The following is a 17,449-nucleotide window of genomic DNA, read 5'->3' as shown; positions in this document are numbered from 1 at the left end:
CAATATTCCTTAAGCGTCTAATGCGCATGCTCAACAGTAAAAACTCCATTATTTTTTGCTCGGAATTTGTGAGAAAAAAAAAAACAGTGGGCAACTGTGAACTGGGGATTACATGGGCCGTTATGGTTGTGGGAATATACCTGAAAGCTCCACGGTTTAGCAGAAGAGAAAGCAAAGCAACGGCCGGATAGCTGCAGACCGGGAGCGGGACAGCCTTCAGTCTTGTCGGGACACTCCACAATCAAGTAAATTTCAGTCAGTTAGCTGACTGGCTAGCTAGCCTAGCTGGTTGCAGCGTTAGCTCCGAGATCCCAGGCGCAGTAAAATGAAGCGTTATTGCCCTTTGTTTTTAAGTCGGACTGGCAGACGTTGTATGAATGCTGAGAGCTGAATGCACACACCGCTACGGGAATTGGATTACACAGTGACTTATTTTGCGCTCATTTATTAAAGTATCAGCCGTTTTCAAAACATTATCTGGCTAGCCCGTTTGCTAGCCAGCTAACTCTTGATTCTCCCGCGAGCCAGAAAAGCCAAGACTCCAAAACTTCGCCAACACAGAGCCTGACGCAGAGAAAAGGTTGGTAGGACCTGCTAATATTGACGTTAGCTAACGGATATCAATAAGTAAAGTGTGATGTAGGTATCCGATTTATAAGAGGTTTTTTCACAACGCGGTATTGTGCATGGGTCGTGTGTTGTTACTGCAGCTAACGGGCAAGAGTTTTGTATTGGAGTGTTTTGTGCGCCTGACAGCTGTCACGACAACACAGTACAAAGTAGGGTAGCTTGCTAGCTTAGCTGTTAGCCTGGACGCTAGCTGCCGTGTATGAGCCGTGTACTTTGTGGGATGTTTTTTTTCATACTTTACGCTATTTATGATACAAAATTAAGGAAAAAAAATGGATACTTCAGTTCAGAGCTATAATAATTGCTCTTTCATGTGCCAGCGTGTTCGCTTCGGAGTTGGTTGTTGCAGCTGCTTATACTGTCGCTAAACACTGAGTAAACTACGGGCCTAGGCAAACACACCCTTCTACTTCAAAGCAGCCAGAGCTTACTCTGAAGTTCTTCTGGGGAAGACTAATACATCTGATGTCGTCGTTTTTCAAACAGCTTAGATCATATCAGTTACAGAATAGGTTTGTTGCACGATGTCTTTACCGCGGGGGTCGCTGCCAGATTACATAATCCACCTCCACCTTTCTTTGCAGGCTCTCCACCTTCACCCACATCCCTACTCTGATGTGAACTGAACTAATAAATCTGCAGAAGTCATCCTTCAAGAGAGGGATCTGCCTCATAGCTGAAGAAAGTCGAGGTGTTTGGGCAAGTCAGGTTTTACTGGCAGTGTGCTTCTAACCCACCAGCATGTACACTGGACAGTGGATACTCTAGCCAAAACAGATCCTGGCTTCCCAAAGATGACAAGGTATGCAACTTTCTTTTTGCTTGTCTTGGTATTACTTTTACATTGATAATAAACCAAAAACCGTTCTTTTGCTGTGTTCACTCCCCCTTTTCAACATGTTTACATCACATTCATTCTCTAGGGGCTTGTATTATCTTCATCACAGACATAAGAAAAGAAACTGCTGGGTACTTTCCCAGAACTTTTTGACACACAGATGACAGCTAAAAAGTAAAGGAAATGATGCTGAATTAGTAGAGTGGAATTAATTTGCAGTGCTTCCCATGTTCATGCTGCTTTAGTTCAGATCTTGGCTGATTTCATCACCATGCATAGGGTACATTTTGTAATGTTTGATATCCGACATTGATATTTGATGTTGTGTAATAAGCTGAATGTGACCTCAACATTAAGCATGCAGGTTGCTTGAAATAAAACATTAATGATTGCAAAATCTTTACTGCAGAAAGATTCACTCATCTTTTGTGTGTTTACTTTTTTCAGTGACTCACTCAGGCTTAGTGAACTTCCCTGATACGTGCACAATATACAGTTAAATGAGGAAAGCTCTTTCAGAAGAGAAGAGCAAAATTTATTGTAGCATAAGCATGAAAAATTGAACTATTTTTCTGGTTAGACTCCAACAAGTCCCAGATGAAAGGGTTGGGGATGAGTAAGCATCTGGTTCATAGAGGCTTTAGTATAGAGACCCTTGACAACCCGTATAATGTAGAGATAGCAGGATGAGGGGGGAGGATAGATGGCTTGAAACCCAAAGTAGATGCTGAGACTAAACAACTGTTTCCCCCCTATAAGAGTATTTAGCATTGGATTTTTCTTTGTGCTTAAGTAAAGTTGTGCAGTAGGGGATACCACAATGGTTAAAATTTCCTTAGCAGCACAGTCCCTGGGTCCACTCTCGACAGGCTGAACTGTTACTACATGATACCTTCATGTTACCCCACTCCTTATGTTAAAAGACAAGATGTGTTAACACTTCCTGCTTTTCAAGGTGCTGGCAGGCTACAAAATGATGGGAGGCAGTGATACTGTCAGTGGGGACAAGGATGGGGTCCACACCACTGCAATACACGTCCCCATCGGCTGGCAGAGGAGAGTGGAAGGAGGGCAGGTACTCTATGTCAGGTACGTTGGTTCCACACACATGAACTTGCTGATTTTTAATAGTTGGGCAACAGGTTTTGAAAGCACACCACTGAATAATTGTTACATAATGTATTCTTGAAAAACGACAGTACTGGTTTTGCAAACATATTTTGGGGGATGTTACCTGGCAGGATGACTGCGGTTTTGGATTAGTTTTTTGAAGTTTGTTTCTAGCTATAGACAACAAAGAAGACAAGAAAATGTTTTATGCACTTTTAGGCAGTGCAAAGTGAGTAAAATTAAATGTGTTAATTATAATGTTCTATTTATTCTGGTGAGCACTTATTCTGGTTCTATTTATTCTTATTCTGGTGGTTTTAAATACTCATCTTTTCAAGCATACTGGGTCTTAGTGGGGGCTCAAAAGCAAGTGACAGATTTAGGCTTTTTATATATATTATGTTGTTTCTACCAAAGAGAAACATACTTTTTTCTTTGTTATCAGTCGTTCATCCTGAAGATCACCTAAAGACTTCTTAGATTTACTGCAGTTGTGCTCCACTCCACACTTGCCCTCTTCTTTTGCTGTGAAAGGATTCCCTTTGCCTTAAAATACTGGGCAGCTGAGGCAGAGAAAAAAGTATTTCCATTTGGATAACAATATTTTTGTTGAGCAGTGGTTTGGATCATGCTTGAATTTAGACATAAAATGTGACATTGTAAATATGAAATTTTGTATTACTCATTATTAGCCACTGAGTTGGAAAGAAACTTGGCTGAAATTAACTGTTCATTTTAATGTTAGCCATAACCTGCATTACTAACTAGTAACCTATCTAATGCCAGACTCCCCACCCCTGGAGCAAGACTCTGAAACTTTGCTTTTTGTTAAATATACCCTGATTGAGACTTAACGCTTCACAGGAGATTGTGCTATATGTTGCCAATTCTCCATGGAATATTTTTTAATTATTGGGCCAGTTTGTGCATTTTACAGGTGTAGAAGCACCACAGGAGTGGATTTGTGTCCTTCAGACTCTCGTATGGGTCAGCAGTGTTTGCAAATGACACTAGTGGTTTCTCTCATTGAACTGGATTAAATCAAACCTTTTTTTATAATTATCTTCTGCACATTTGTACAGTCAGCAGGGAAACTTTTACTCATTGACTGGGAGTCTCAAGCATGTAGCTCTCTTGCCCTTCTCCATTAGCTCCCCATGGCTCTAACCAGGAAAAAAAACACAAACTGCATGAATGTTATGATGGAATTGAAAAATGCACAAGTAGTTTATGTTTATCAGCTGACACCTTACTCCTAGTTTTGCTGAACCTCACTACCAGTGGCTAGTATGGATGTAGACCCATAAATGGCTGGTCTCCCATAAGTTGTTCATGAATGACTTTGTTGATATTAAAGGTTGGCAAACGCTTTCCTAGAATGAACAGTATACATGTCTCTGCTCTGAGAGCTGCAGCTTTAGCTTGAGCTCAAATTGATTTGGCTCAGTTGCACCATAATGCTGCCTACAAATGATTCTTGAAAGGAAAAGTTCCTTCTGTGGCTGCTATGCCTTGCGATTATGTGTCACGCTCAATTTTCTTCTGGCCTTGAACAACTCCTGTCATACATCATTGTCCACCCCTTTACACCCTACGCATAGTTGCATTTTTCTGACATTTTGCACTGGCTGGTGTTAGGTTCAGAGCCAGGGCAGAGTTTGTGCTTTAACTGTGTCTCATTTGTTACAGTTTCTCTCTGCCTTCTTCCTGTAGTCCCAGTGGCACAACCCTGTCCAATCTGGAAGAGGTCAAGACCTATCTGATGACTGATGGCACCTGCAAATGTGGCCTCGAGTGTCCTCTCATCATCAACAAGGTGTTGTCAGTCTGTCAGTTTGTTTGTGCTGTTGATTTGTGTGTTTCTAGTAAGGTTTGGCAATACACAACAGAGTTTTAGATTCAGTAAGCTCTGTGGTGTTAATCTCACTCTCATTCTTGTGTCACAAATATACTTGTGGACCACAGCTAAGCAGCTGTTGTACATTTTTCCTAGTCGGCATGGAGAATACTTATAGGAAGCATGTCTAGTTAGATTTGTCTGTTCAAGTAGTCACAACAAATTGATTGGGACACAGATGTCTGCACAGGGCCTCGCTTTCACCCTCTGATAACAAAATTTACGTCATCCTGACCAAAACAGAACCTCACATACTTAAGGGAAGCAAAAACTACTGTGTAACAGTTGCATAAAAGTACAGAGAAAATCTATTTACATATTCTCCATAAAGTTTTGTCTGAATTCGTTCTAATCCTCCTTTTTGCTGTTGTGCAGGTTTTCAACTTCACAGTGGGTGTGAAGGTGGAACAGCACAGCCAGCCACTGGGCAAAGCAGAGCAGGACATGACCAAACTCTGTAATCATCGCAGGAAAGTGGTGGCAATGGCTGCCCTGTGTCGGAGTATGCAGGCTTCACAGCTGCCCTTTGCCAGCTTTCATCATCCAGGTAACCAAGGTGAGCAATGACATGCAGTAGGTTTGAGACATATTATGGATCACATGTGTTTGACTGTGAGATGCATGTGGGAGTGGATTTGGCCATCTGCATGAGTAGCCAGTGACTGCCGGAAATCCTGTGGGAGCTGGTGGGTGTGGTTTGAAAGGAAATTTGTTTCTTGTAGATCTGCACTGTGTTGTTGAATGCAGCAGCTGTCAGCCACACAGAATTCGAACTGCTGTAGTATTGATGTCCTTTCACCCTAAGAACAGAAGAGATTCAGGAAAACGATGATTTCCAGTTCTGGCGTGCTTTGTTTCCTCCACTTTATTGTATCTTATTTCCACCCAAAAACTGTTTGTATTTTGGTAAAAATCAGTGTTGAGACACAACTCTCTTCAATTCTGTTAAAAATTTGGGTAAAATAGGAATTATTTGAATGGGCAGAGCTGCTCTGACTCAAGTCATGTGAACTGGATATTTTAGTATGGTGTTATTAGTGTTAACACTCCTTGTATACACGACAAGTTGGAGAGCCACATGGGGTGGTGAGGAGCAACTGTTGAACCAGGCCTTTCCTATGCACTCTGTGCAGTTATATTCCTTCATTAATGCACATCTGTGCATAATTCTCTCATTTTGGTTGGTTAGATAACTGCTCGCTTTTCTCTAGATTATTATTAATTTTAATTGGTTTTGGGATATTTTTGTATTGCAGAGCTTTGCCTCCATTCTGATTATTCAGCAACCATTGGATAACAAAAGTAAAAGGTTCTTCTGCACATATTAGTTATAATTTCAACGTTTGATTTTTAGAAAAAAAACAAAAACAAATTTCACACCATTTACCTCAATTACTAAAAATTGGTTGTTTAAATGCTTCTTACAGCCTTTAACAACAAATGTATCGAAAAACCTAAATAAATTTCACAATACTTTTTTAAGCAATTAAATTGCACAAAATTGACAGATGTAAAAAATTTACGAATTAAAAGTCATGCAAATTTATATATTTTTTTTGTCAGACTGTTCAATAAACATTCCTTAAAAATGAATTTTCTGGCAATTATATCACAGTTCAGACATTAAAGGGACAAGAAATTATGGCAGACTTGTCTTTCACAATAATTACTCTGTAAACCATTTAGTGGTCTCGGGAAAATTGAGTAACAAGCTGTATTTTTTGTTCCCACTTCCAGAGATGAGCAATCGGGTGGACGGTCGTGATACAAAGGGCGAATCCACAGAGCGTGAAGAAGAGGACCGTGGCATTTTCTGTCCCAAACTCCATCCAGTCCCAGCTCGACCCCAGAACAACCTTCACCCAAACCCCTGCACCAGTCCTAAATCCTCTCACCATTTTATTTATCCTTACAATGGCTCCTCCTCTGTCCTTCACCCAGCCACAAACTCTCACTATCCACTAGATGCCTTGAGAAGACTTCACCATCCTGCTTTCTCAGCATCTTCCAGTTCTTCCTCCAGCTCATTTCCAGCGTACAGCACCCCCCAGAGGTCACCCCGTACTCCCACTCCTCAAAGCAACAGTCAAAGTCAAAGAACACCTAAAACCCCAGAGACTCCTGTTTCTCCTCGGCTAGGACCCCTCTCTTCACCTCCCCCCTCGTCCCCTGTTACCCTTGGTGGAGGAGGAAGAGGAACACAGACTCACCCTCATCATCCTCATGTTGTAATTGTGGGAGGTTCTACCCCACCCTCCCTCTCTCCCTCTGTCCATAACATGTCTATGTCTCCACACCAGCGCTCCTGCCACCCATCAGCTTCTCCATCCTCTCTGTCTGAGCAGGGAGGAGGCTTACCAGCAGCAGGAGGAACGCTGATGGGAAATAACTTGCCTCAGAGGAGGAAATCCACCTCTTCCTCTCCACACTCCCCACTTCCCAGTGGCTCTCCAAACCCCAGCCCCCAGCTTCCCAAATACAAGCTGGAAGACATCTTGGAGCAGTTCAAGAACTCAGGCAATAGCAGCACTAATAATCACCACCTCCTAAACCCTAATAATCCCTCCTTACTGACCAACCAAAGCAGTAGTAACCCTCATGGTCTTTCCTCAAAGTCCTCAAAGACTCCAACCTCCACTGCAGGATCACAAGTGTTTGGGTTGAACTCTGCAGGGCCCTCTAGTTTACCTCTGGGGCCGTATCTGAACCACCACCATAGCCATCAGGGCAAGCTGCCACATCCAGCTTCTTTCCCTGCAAGTAGCCTCCTCTCTGCAGCTGCCAAGGCTCAGCTGGCTAACCAGATAACCCAGGGCCAGAGGTCAAATGTGGCCAGCAATGCAGTGAGCTTGGCCTCTTCTCTGGAGGTCCTGAAAGAGGCACAGCAGCAACAGGCATCAAAGGTAACAAACAGCACTTTACATAACAGCCACTCTCCCTCCTCCATTGCTTCTTCTAGGCTTCCCCATCCCTCCCTTGCAGCAGCCTCCACTGTTTTCTTTCCTCCATCCCACTCTCTGGTCCAGTCCCTGGCTTCCTCCTCGTCCCATCTGCCACAATCAGCAGAGCGTAACACATCGTATAGGAAGCGGCAGCGTCGATCTCCCACAGTCCTCAGCATGCTAACAGACACCAAGCAGCTCTGTAATGGGCTGCGGAAGACCCCACCAGAAGATGCTGTTTCTGCTACAGTTATCAATCTTTCCTCCTCGTCCACTTCATTCCCCTCCCCCTCCTCGCATTCTTCCTCTACCTCAGCTGTGCAGAATCAGAATGCCATCATGTTGGATAACCATCATCAACTCCTCTCTGGGCAGATGCCCAGGTTCCCTGCTCCTCGACAGACAGCACAGCTTTCCAGGCCTCTGCGCCCAAATGAGGCCCTGGACTTCACTACAGGACCGACACCCACAGCCACCCCTCTTGGCTTGGATCCTCCAACCCAGCCTTTGTCTGCCCTGTTACACCTGCTCAGTTTGCAGAATGCGCAGGCCACAGTCTCAGCATCCAGCTCTGCCTTAGCTCAGTCTGGATCTGTGTCTGTTGAAGGAGGTGGACACACTAATAAACAGAGCCCCAAGCAGTCACCTTCATCTCCAACCCATCAGTCTAATGTCAGGGACTCGCCGACTCGGTCACCTTGCCGAACAGATAACACTAATTCTCCCCCATTGAGTCCACAGCCACTTTCTCCTCCTCCCTCCTCCTCTCAGTTCACATCAGCGCAGTCTCATCTTCATCGTCAGTCCACTAAGTCAACTCCTCTTCAAAAAGATTCTTCGTGCACAGTGTTACCAAACTCAGATTTCCACAACAGCAGCAGCCCATCTCAGCAGACACCCCCATCTCCCTTTGGCAAGCATCAACGAACCGATAATCACATTCCTTCAGTAGATCCTGCTTCCCAGTCATCTTTACAGGTTGCCTCACCTCAGGGCACTGTCACAAGAGAGATTATTAGTAAGAACGAACCTATGTCAGTGGACCTTAGTCATCCTCAAGGCAGTGTTCCTGTAGGGGTATCCACTTCCCCAAAGCCTCTAGATCTTAGCAACCACGTCCTGGCCATTCTCGCAGCATCTTCTAATGTTCCCCAAGGGGAGGGCAACTCTTCCAGCCATACCTCTGATGTTGAGACGTCTTCCCCAGGAAATCAAACTGCAGGTGAGGATGTTATTCATGGTTTTAGTTTTACAAGTACAGCCTAAACTTGTAATTTTTATTGAATTAATTTGGTTGTCTACACATATAGACATCAGATTTGTTTTTGTCATTCTTATTTTTAATGTGAGTTGTATTTGTAGCTGAATTCCCCCTTTAAATGTAGATTATTCTACACAAGATAATAAATACACAAATAAGGGAGCATCACAGTAAAACATGCTGGTTAAACTTCAGGGATATCAATCTGTCCAGTTAAGAAGTGGCAACCATTGTGAAAAGAAAATGGCACCAGTGGCAGGCCTGCCAGTTGTAGTGTTCTCTGGTGGTCCTGCTAAAGGATGGTAGGGACCTCATGCTTCTAGAGTCTCTTTCTGACAGTCTGTGGGGCACTGGACTTGGTCCTTTTGTTCCTCCCTCGGTTTATGCTGTCTAACTGGAGAGATTGATCCCTAAATTTTAACTGCTTGGTTATACTGTGATAAACAAATGGTTCCTTATTTTTTTGAGCAATATATGTCAAGAACAAGGGGTCCATTATTTTATTTTCTTGTTGCTCTGAATCAGAGTGATAACTGATATAACTGATGCATAACATCCAGCACGAGATCCATATAAAAATGTGTTGAATGATTAGTCACTTTAAACAGATTTAAATAATTGCTGTTTTTACCACAGGAACGGAGGAGTCTGAATTTGGGGACCCAAAGATCTCCACATTGACCAAACCTCCAGCCACCAGTCCCGGGCTCACTAGCCCCTCTCGTCAAGGAGAGAATCACAGTCCTCCTAACCCTTCAGCTGTAGGTGACTCAGCCACTCCTTTAAGTCTGGCAGAGGCCTTTCCCTTCATGAACCAAGAGCAGCTGCTCCAGCTGCTGTCGTCTACAGGAGGAGTACCATCTGTCCTGGACCCCACAGTCCTGGCTTCATTGCCCCTAGGGGGCCTTTGGTTGGGAGGACAACATGCACAAGTACCTCCTGCCAGTGTTGCACCGCAGCCACCACATAATCTGTCAGACCAGCAGTCAGAGCAGCAACAGCAGCAGTTACTGATAACACAGCAAGAAGATGCACAGCAGCAACACCAAGACCAACAACAAAAGCAACTGCAGATTAACAACAATCATCTGTTTCCCTTGTTGCCCCTGTTGAGTGGTGCCCAAGGGGAGTTCCCTCTGAACCTTTTAGGGCTTCTGAATCCACTTCCAGCCCCAGCGTCAGCCCCTTCTGCAGTGCAGGAGGCTGATTTGACAGAAAAACCCAACCTTCACGCTCTGCTAATGGCCTCCTTGTTGCAACAGCAGGCTTCCTTGTTACCTCTATCTGCGCTGGGTCAGTTGAGCCAGGTCAGCTTGGAAGTTCCTATCCAGCAGTCACAGCAGATCTCTACTACATTAGAGGGCCTCAGTCTGGATAAGACCTCTGGCCTGCTGGACCCATCAACCCTAACTGGGCCAGGGCTCTTGGAGGTCACTCAGGGCCTCCTTCCTATTCCTGCAGGAGCTGAAGGCTCTATCCAAGCCCTTCAGTCTCTACTCATTCCCGCCACTCTTCCTCCTCCCTCTGCAGCCTTCCTGCCCCTCAGCCCTGCCTTGCTCACTGCTGCCCTGAGCTCTGCTGAGCTCCACCCACCTCCCAATACCCAATTAGCTCCTGCACAGCAAACCCAACATACCCAACCTCAGGTACGCTCCCGATTTCCTATAGCTCTTTCCTCTGAGGTCATCCTAGTTTCCCTTGGAAAAACTAAACTCATTTCCTTAACTCCTCCATTGTTTTTTTTTTACTGCATTAGTTTCCCAAATTTCTTTCCTTTTTTGCTACCCTGCTTTATAATAAAACCCTCACACTTTACAATTGGTTTGGTTACAGTCTTTCTGTTTTAATGTACCCATTGGCATGTGGCATGAATGGATAGTTTTTCATCCAGTTTATAGTTCAAATATATGAACATAAAAAAAACACTCAACAGTAACTAAAAGAAGAAACGCAATAATAATAATAATGATAATGATAATGATCATAATGTGTGAGAAGGAGTGGGAGGTGTTCCTTTCAGCCTTTGCAAAAATGCAATGTCTGCATTCTCCAAAACTTTTTTTGTTTAGTTTTTTTTATATACTGAAATACTAAGTTAATATATGTGAAGAATTTATTTATGTCTCCTGGTTTTTTCAGCCATACTTTATTTATTTTATAATTCATTGTCTGAAACCCCAAACCTTTATATTCACTTCAGGTACCCACAGATGCTGGTGTTGACACGCTCATACCCGTATCTCTTCAAAGCAAGGACAACCCCATCCTCCAACAGTTACTCCCCACTTTGCTGAACCCTGCTATATTAGGTGAGTTCGCACACACCCTGTATTATACGTCTTTCTCATTGTTTTAGGAATAAATATTATTTGCCTTTCAGTGTTAAACTTTAAACTCTGCAGGGACTCTATTGCATTATTTTTATACACTGTGTATTAGTGTATTTTTTGCTTTATAGGAGATCTTCCTGGCCTCACAGGCCTCCATAACATTGTGGGGATTGGAGCAGGTTCCATTCTTCTACCACCAGTCCAGGCCTCTGCTTTGGGGATGCCACTGCTACAGGGCCATGATGGAGCAATCAACTTACTCAACAACATACAGGTACATACCCAGCATGAAGTCTGGAGAACACAGCATTTTTATCCTTTCTTTACTGTACATACTAGTGTTAAGGATTTGCTGTTTTCCATAATAACCTTCCTCTAGCTGCAAACACCATGTTGCATTAAGAAAATCCTAAGTGGGTGAATGTGAATGCATATGTGCTACACAAAATAATGTGCCACAATTTGAGAAATGGTGTTTCCTAGATTCACTAAAAAATGTTGTTTTTTTTCTTTTCTTCAGTGAACTATGGTGTCCAAAAAGTTAAGACACTAACTTTTCTCTGGGAATGGCTGTAATGTTTCAGTTATAGCAGCTGCAGATTATATCCGCTGCAACATCTGTGTCATAAAGCTTCACTTTTGAGGATTGTGTTGTTTTCTATAAAATTTGAGTTCTTCTCATATTGCATCAATACTTTACAGATGTTATCATTTATTTTAAAAAAGCCCTGTTGTGTTTTGATCTGGAAGCGTCTAAAAATAGTTTTTTTGGGGGGGGTTGTAAGTGAAAAATTAAATCCACGCTCAGACAAGTGTTACATTATACTGACTGAATTCAGTATCATCAGATGTTGAAAGATTTCGATTTGTTTTTCCTCCTGGATGCTTTAAGGAAATATAAAGACAATTTAAAGTTGAATGTTCATATATAAATGGAGGATTATATAATTTTAGGCAATTTTGCAACAAAGAGAAAACACATTTTTAATTCTCTAATACTTTCTGGATCTTTGAAAGTTACTTAACATATCTTTTTCTTTTTGCTCCTCCAGCTGAACCTTGCTCCAGCCTCAGAGGGAGAGAAGCCAGTATCCTTGCAGGAAGTGCAAAGCCCTGCCCCACAGGAAGACATACCAGCCAGTCAAATCACTCCTGAAGTGATCCCAAGTCCTGTTCCACCTCTAGCTCCAGCTCCTGCCCAAGAATCCACTCCAGCCTCTCAGCGAGGATCTGAGGGCAGATCTATCATTGATCCTTATACTTCTTTCATGGACACGATTTATACCTCTTTTCTTCAAGTCAGTGCTAAAGAGCAGGAAGATGGGGCCCATTTGGGGCCATCTGACCCCACTTCACCCTTCTGTGCCTTACCTCCAGTTTCTTTTCCTGTGGAGCACCATACACCGTCCACAACTGTCCCAACTCTGCCACAGGCAAGTGCCCCAGTTTCCCTTAGCCCACGGCGGGCTTGTTCCCTACGCAACCCAGACTTATCCCGACTTAGTCTGGAAGCAGCAGCCCATTCTCCAGCCCAAGGGACACCCAAACCCACTGAAGATGGGTCTGTGTCCCCCTTACAAAGGAAACCAGTTATGGTAGAGGGACATACTCACCCAGAACCTCCTCTTCCACCTATATACTTGGAGGAGGCCAAGACAGACTGTGCTGGGCCTGCTGCATCTATGTGCCCTTATGTAGATCCAGGTGTGGATAGGCAGGGGCATCTTCCCCAAGTAGGGTATCTCAGTCCTGGGGATGGATGCAATAGTAGGCCCACTGAAGAGACAACTGGGACATTGCTGCACTCTGAACAGGGAATGGTGAGTGCCCAAGTCTTCTGTTTCCTTTATACTCAAAGGCAAAAATGTTTTTGCTTCTTTTAGACACCAGAATGTGGACTTTAACAATGGTTGGTTATAGACTTTTGATGAATTTAAGTAGCTGAAATGTAAAACAATGATGCATGATTTAATCATAATAACCTTGTAACATGATTTCTGGTTACACAAAGGACCAAGCAGGAGCAGCGGCTGGAGCCAGAAGAGGAAGGAAAAGGAAACAAACGTAAGATTCCTTTTAAGATGGTTAATTTCTCAGTTGTACTCGATACAGAAAGTTGCCTGGATAATTCAATTTCCAGTAAAAATCAGAGTGTCTCCCACATGCAGTTCTATAATAACTGTCCTGTCAGGTGTATTTGGCATACTGTAGTGCATACTAATGCGTTTCTTACTTTATCAGGCTTCAGAATGTGTTAGAAGACTTCAGAGACGTGGATGCTACAGCACTAGAGGAAACCAAGGCTACAGTAAGACTTGTCTCCCTCTCGATGACTTATGGATTTATTGTTCTTTAGCAGAAGGGCTGGTTGTTGTTTACCTCTCACCAGTTCTATTCAAATGTTCTTAGTCAGACTCTTTGCAGTCTTAAAGAAGGGCCTTGTTTTCCCCCAGGTATTTGTTGTTGTTACTTTTCCACAGTTTGGCATGTTTTAAATGACTATATGTGACTTGCATGTTAACACACTTTGAGGTTAACATGCATGGCTTTTGGTGAAAATCCATCAACAGCTGTTGAGTTGGCAGCACTGACACATATACTTGTTAAAACAGTCTGTAGGGAAACCTGAAACCGGGTAACAAGTGGGTCCAGAGGCCTAATCAGACCCAAGAATCAACAAGCTCTTATATTTTTATTTCTTCTCTGAGTACTGCAGAAACAAAGTAATAATTTCCTGTTTACTGATCCTATCTTAGACATTTGATCTCACAAACTGATCTCCACGAAGATTAAGTAATTTACTTTGAAGTGAGATTTAACTTCAATAGAGTTGATGGTAACAGTGCTCGTTGCCACACATCATTTGTATGTAAGGCTGGAAACACAAACAATCTTTCGACACCTCGAATAAAACTTTATCATACACTATATCTTTCCTTGCCTAACGTCTGTATACTGTGGAATAGGCACTTAAAACCACACAGAAGAAATGGCATAAAAGTAAATCATGTATTCAGTTTTGTTTTGTTAGGTGAAGAATGGAAGAGAGGTACTATAATATGAGTGAATACAAAATGTAATAAAGTAAAACTATATAATGAGTAAAGAACCATTGATCGATAAGCATTCATCACAGAGTCATGGTACCCAGGGCTGTTCGATATAACGATATATCGGACGACAATATAAAAATCTTTCATATTATGCTATTGTTTGTTTCGTGGTGTCACAAAATAAGCTGTTTACGGCAATGTTTTTTCATCGTTTTGATAGTCACTGTAGTGGCTATGTTAATTTCGTCAAATTCTCTCTTTCTGTTATATTTAATATAACCACACTACGGACAGACAGGCAACTGTTTTTATGCGTTGTTGTTAGCAACAACAACGGTAAAACCATCGCGTGGCTCCGCCGTCCTCTTGTTTATTTTCCATATAAACATTTCACAATAAAGCTCAAGATCCTGTTGAGACTTTTCGATATAAACTGAATCTCGTGAAACAGTATGCAAAGTGTTTACGGATGAGAAGCAACAAAGAGCCGTCAGGTGCTAAAAAATAAACCTTAGACTCAAACGTTAGAACAGACTTTCCCCCGCAGCACGATGTGTAATAAATACTCACAAAGAAAATGGCGGCCATTACAACTTATATCTAAAAATGTATAGTTTCATGCATTGGTTAAAACATTCGACTCCAGGTACATGACGCCCAGTTAAAAACACTTTATGTAAGTCGAGCTGCCCGAGATTCACAGACTTTACAGAAAATGTTACATTTTTGTGATTTTTATATCGTTGTCGGAACGATAGATGTGTTAAATCGGGATATGAGATTTTGGTCATATCACACAGACCTAATGGTACCGTTAAAATGCTTTGACTCCTCTCAAAGTTGCTAGCATGGGTTTAAAGAACAATGAAGCTAATACAATGCTATTTGACGTCTTCATAGCATCAGATAGGTGTTGTGCAGTGAATCCAAGTATTTTAATTTTTTCATCCTTGAAGTGTAGAAATACCACATTAATGACAATGCGGCACAAGAAATGCCACTAACAACCAGCATTTAAGAAAAATATTCAACACTCTTGGGTGTTAGGGCCTTTCAGTGATATCACATTATGTCATATAATATCAGATAATATAATGTCATGTTCTTCATTAACTGATAGAGTTGTTGATAACTGTAGAAACTGAAACTTTGATTTTTTTTTCGGAATATTTGTAAAAAGAGAGCTCTTAAAGTCGTGATTTTCCAACAAGACATGAGGGGGGCTTGGGTTGTGCAAGCTTGATGTGCAGGATTCAGTGTAAAGGATTTGCTGAAGGGAGCAGTTTCTGTTTGGTGCTGTGAGTCTTCTCAATGATTGTGCAGTTCTGACTGCAGTGCAAAGTCATTCCACCACTGGCAGCTGCAAAGATATGAGCCTGATGTGACTCTTCTCTCACACTCTCTCTCGTTCCAGACAGCACTGCTGAAGCCTGAGAGGTCCGTGCGCGGCAGGCGGCGACGAGGCGCCAGGTCTCAAAGGCAGTGATTGGTGGAGGGTGCCATCATTCAGAGCTGTTCACCAATGAAAGGCAACCAGATGCCTCTGTATACCCCTCCATCTCTCCAACCTCATCACTACTGTTTTAGACCTTAAAAAAAAAAAATCAACTGCACTAATATGATGCTGTCATGTCAACCATTGTTATGGCAACCACTATGAACAGATAGGAGAAAGATCTAGTCTGAGTTTATTTCAAAAGGTGAAAAACATGAAGAGAGATTTTGTGGATACTTTTTTCACTTGTGTTTCCTCTTAGGTCACAAAATAATGGTTGCGTTACATTGTGAACAATGATCTGTCAATTAGGTTGGTGTTAGAATTATATTAATGAGAAAACATGAAAATAACAAACGAGTAATGTTTTCTTCTCATCAGTGTGTTACTGTGAGTCAGGACGAAGCCCATCTACTTGAACGATGCTCTCTGTTGAAAGTGTGTCTGTACACGTGTGGATGAGTGTGTCCTTTTGTGTGTGTGTGTGTGTGTGTGTGTGTGTGTGTGTGTGTGTGTGTGTGTGTGTGTGTGTGTGTGTTGGACAACAGTGCTGTTGCTGAGCCCCCCACTGTCAGGACGTTTTTCATTTCAGTGAGACGTTGTCTTTTTAGTAAGATGAACGTCTCTTTGTGCTTGTATTTTAGAGAAATGTTCCAGGTTTTCAGACGGTGCTGAAAGAGACTACAAGAAGGAAAAAAACTTGACTTTTTTCCCCCCTTTTTTTCAAAGTATGATATAACCTTTATGTGGGATAAACCAAGGAACTAGTGTGGTTTACTCAATCAGGTTTCTTAGGTAGTTTGTATCAGTGGCTGATTACAAACAGGAAAGTTTTTCATTGAATATAATTTCACATATCATGTGAGATGTATTGGTTTCCATGTTAAACCAACAGAAAATGTTAATTTGAAGTTGTTTTGTACAACCTTGAATCATTTTGCAATGCTCCAGGGTTCCCAGTGACTCTAACCATACTGATGTTTGTAAAAATTGCAAAACCGGCAACAAATCTAGTGCAACTCATGAAACTCACGAGTGCCGTTTGTCATAATTTGGCAACCCATTTACATTTCAGATGCTGTGTTACTTGACGCTGTGAAGAATTACATGTAGCTCTGGTGACTTACATGGGATGAGACCCAGCCAAGAGATAAGTCTATTTAAAAAAAAATAAAAAATAAAGAGGCTTAATTTTGAAGTTAAACAGGAACCAGGTGTTTACAGAAAGTACTGTATGTCCTTTGATTGGATGAATGGATGGCTGGAATACTTACAACACAGAGAGCGATAATGTCTTATGTGGATCTGTTGAGTCCGTGTGTTACTGTGGATTTGGAGTGATATCCTTGCTCTGTCTCCCCCGTCACTGTTTGAACTCTCCTCCACACACTGCCCTGCCCCTGAGAGTACTGGCATCTCTAGCTGTATTTAAAATAAAATAACAAAAAAAGAATAAAGAAAAGTGAAAAAGAAAGCAGATTATGCAATTTCTACACTTGGAGATTTGTACATATGTACAGTTAATGTGTTTTATTTTGATTTTATATTGTTAGAGAAAGATGAGAGAAAACAATGAATTGTGAATTTTTTCTGGGAATTGTAATTAAGTATTTTTCTCATTCTACCCCTTGCTTTCAATACTTATGTTAAAAAAAAGACGATTAAATTGTGGACTGTAGCTTTCTTTTTTTATATGGGAGTCGTTTTTTATTTAATATTAAACTATTTACAAAAAATACATGTACCTTGTGCTGATTTGTGTTCTGAATATTTGAATATGATATGATACGTGTTTAAATATTCCTTCAGGTCGCGCACACACAGTCCTGCCCTCGTTATAGTGAGAAATCAGAATCTTTTGCTGAATGTTTTGGAAACACTTTCTTAATATCC

At 42.0% G+C, this 17,449-nt stretch overlaps 1 protein-coding gene across 2 annotated transcripts; it reads left to right on the top strand.

Annotated features, from left to right (window-relative positions):
• The first annotated feature begins 9 nt into the window (after window positions 1–9).
• On the top strand, window positions 10–17,288 carry mbd6 (methyl-CpG binding domain protein 6). Of its 2 annotated transcripts, none has more exons than XM_084916241.1 (13): window positions 10–245; window positions 1,215–1,432; window positions 2,424–2,557; window positions 4,292–4,394; window positions 4,851–5,031; window positions 6,213–8,639; window positions 9,315–10,324; window positions 10,879–10,987; window positions 11,137–11,282; window positions 12,061–12,828; window positions 13,020–13,072; window positions 13,250–13,316; window positions 15,476–17,288. In XM_084916241.1, the coding sequence occupies exons 3-13, from the start codon at window positions 2,442–2,444 to the stop codon at window positions 15,545–15,547; spliced, it is 5,052 nt and encodes a 1,683-aa protein (XP_084772367.1). In that variant the 5' UTR covers window positions 10–245; window positions 1,215–1,432; window positions 2,424–2,441; the 3' UTR covers window positions 15,548–17,288. The 2 variants fall into 2 exon arrangements, with proteins under 2 accessions (XP_084772367.1, XP_084772368.1); XM_084916242.1 differs by having other exon boundaries at window positions 10–580.
• The last annotated feature ends 161 nt before the right edge of the window (window positions 17,289–17,449 follow it).

Source organism: Perissodus microlepis, chromosome 20 (genome assembly GCF_051167445.1).
Source record: "Perissodus microlepis isolate ML-2025 ecotype Zambia chromosome 20, ASM5116744v1, whole genome shotgun sequence".
Classification (NCBI taxonomy): Eukaryota; Metazoa; Chordata; class Actinopteri; order Cichliformes; family Cichlidae; genus Perissodus; species Perissodus microlepis.
The sequence above is the reverse complement of the archived record's forward strand: the minus strand, read 5'-3'. Positions and strand labels throughout refer to the sequence as shown.

Coding starts and splice junctions, on each gene's coding strand:
- mbd6 (XM_084916241.1), top strand. CDS start 2,442: ATGATGGGAGGCAGTGATACTGTCAGTGGGGACAAGGATGGGGTCCAC. Junction 10,325..10,878: donor CCCAACATACCCAACCTCAG/GTACGCTCCCGA, acceptor TATTCACTTCAG/GTACCCACAGATGCTGGTGT. Junction 13,317..15,475: donor TAGAGGAAACCAAGGCTACA/GTAAGACTTGTC, acceptor CTCTCGTTCCAG/ACAGCACTGCTGAAGCCTGA.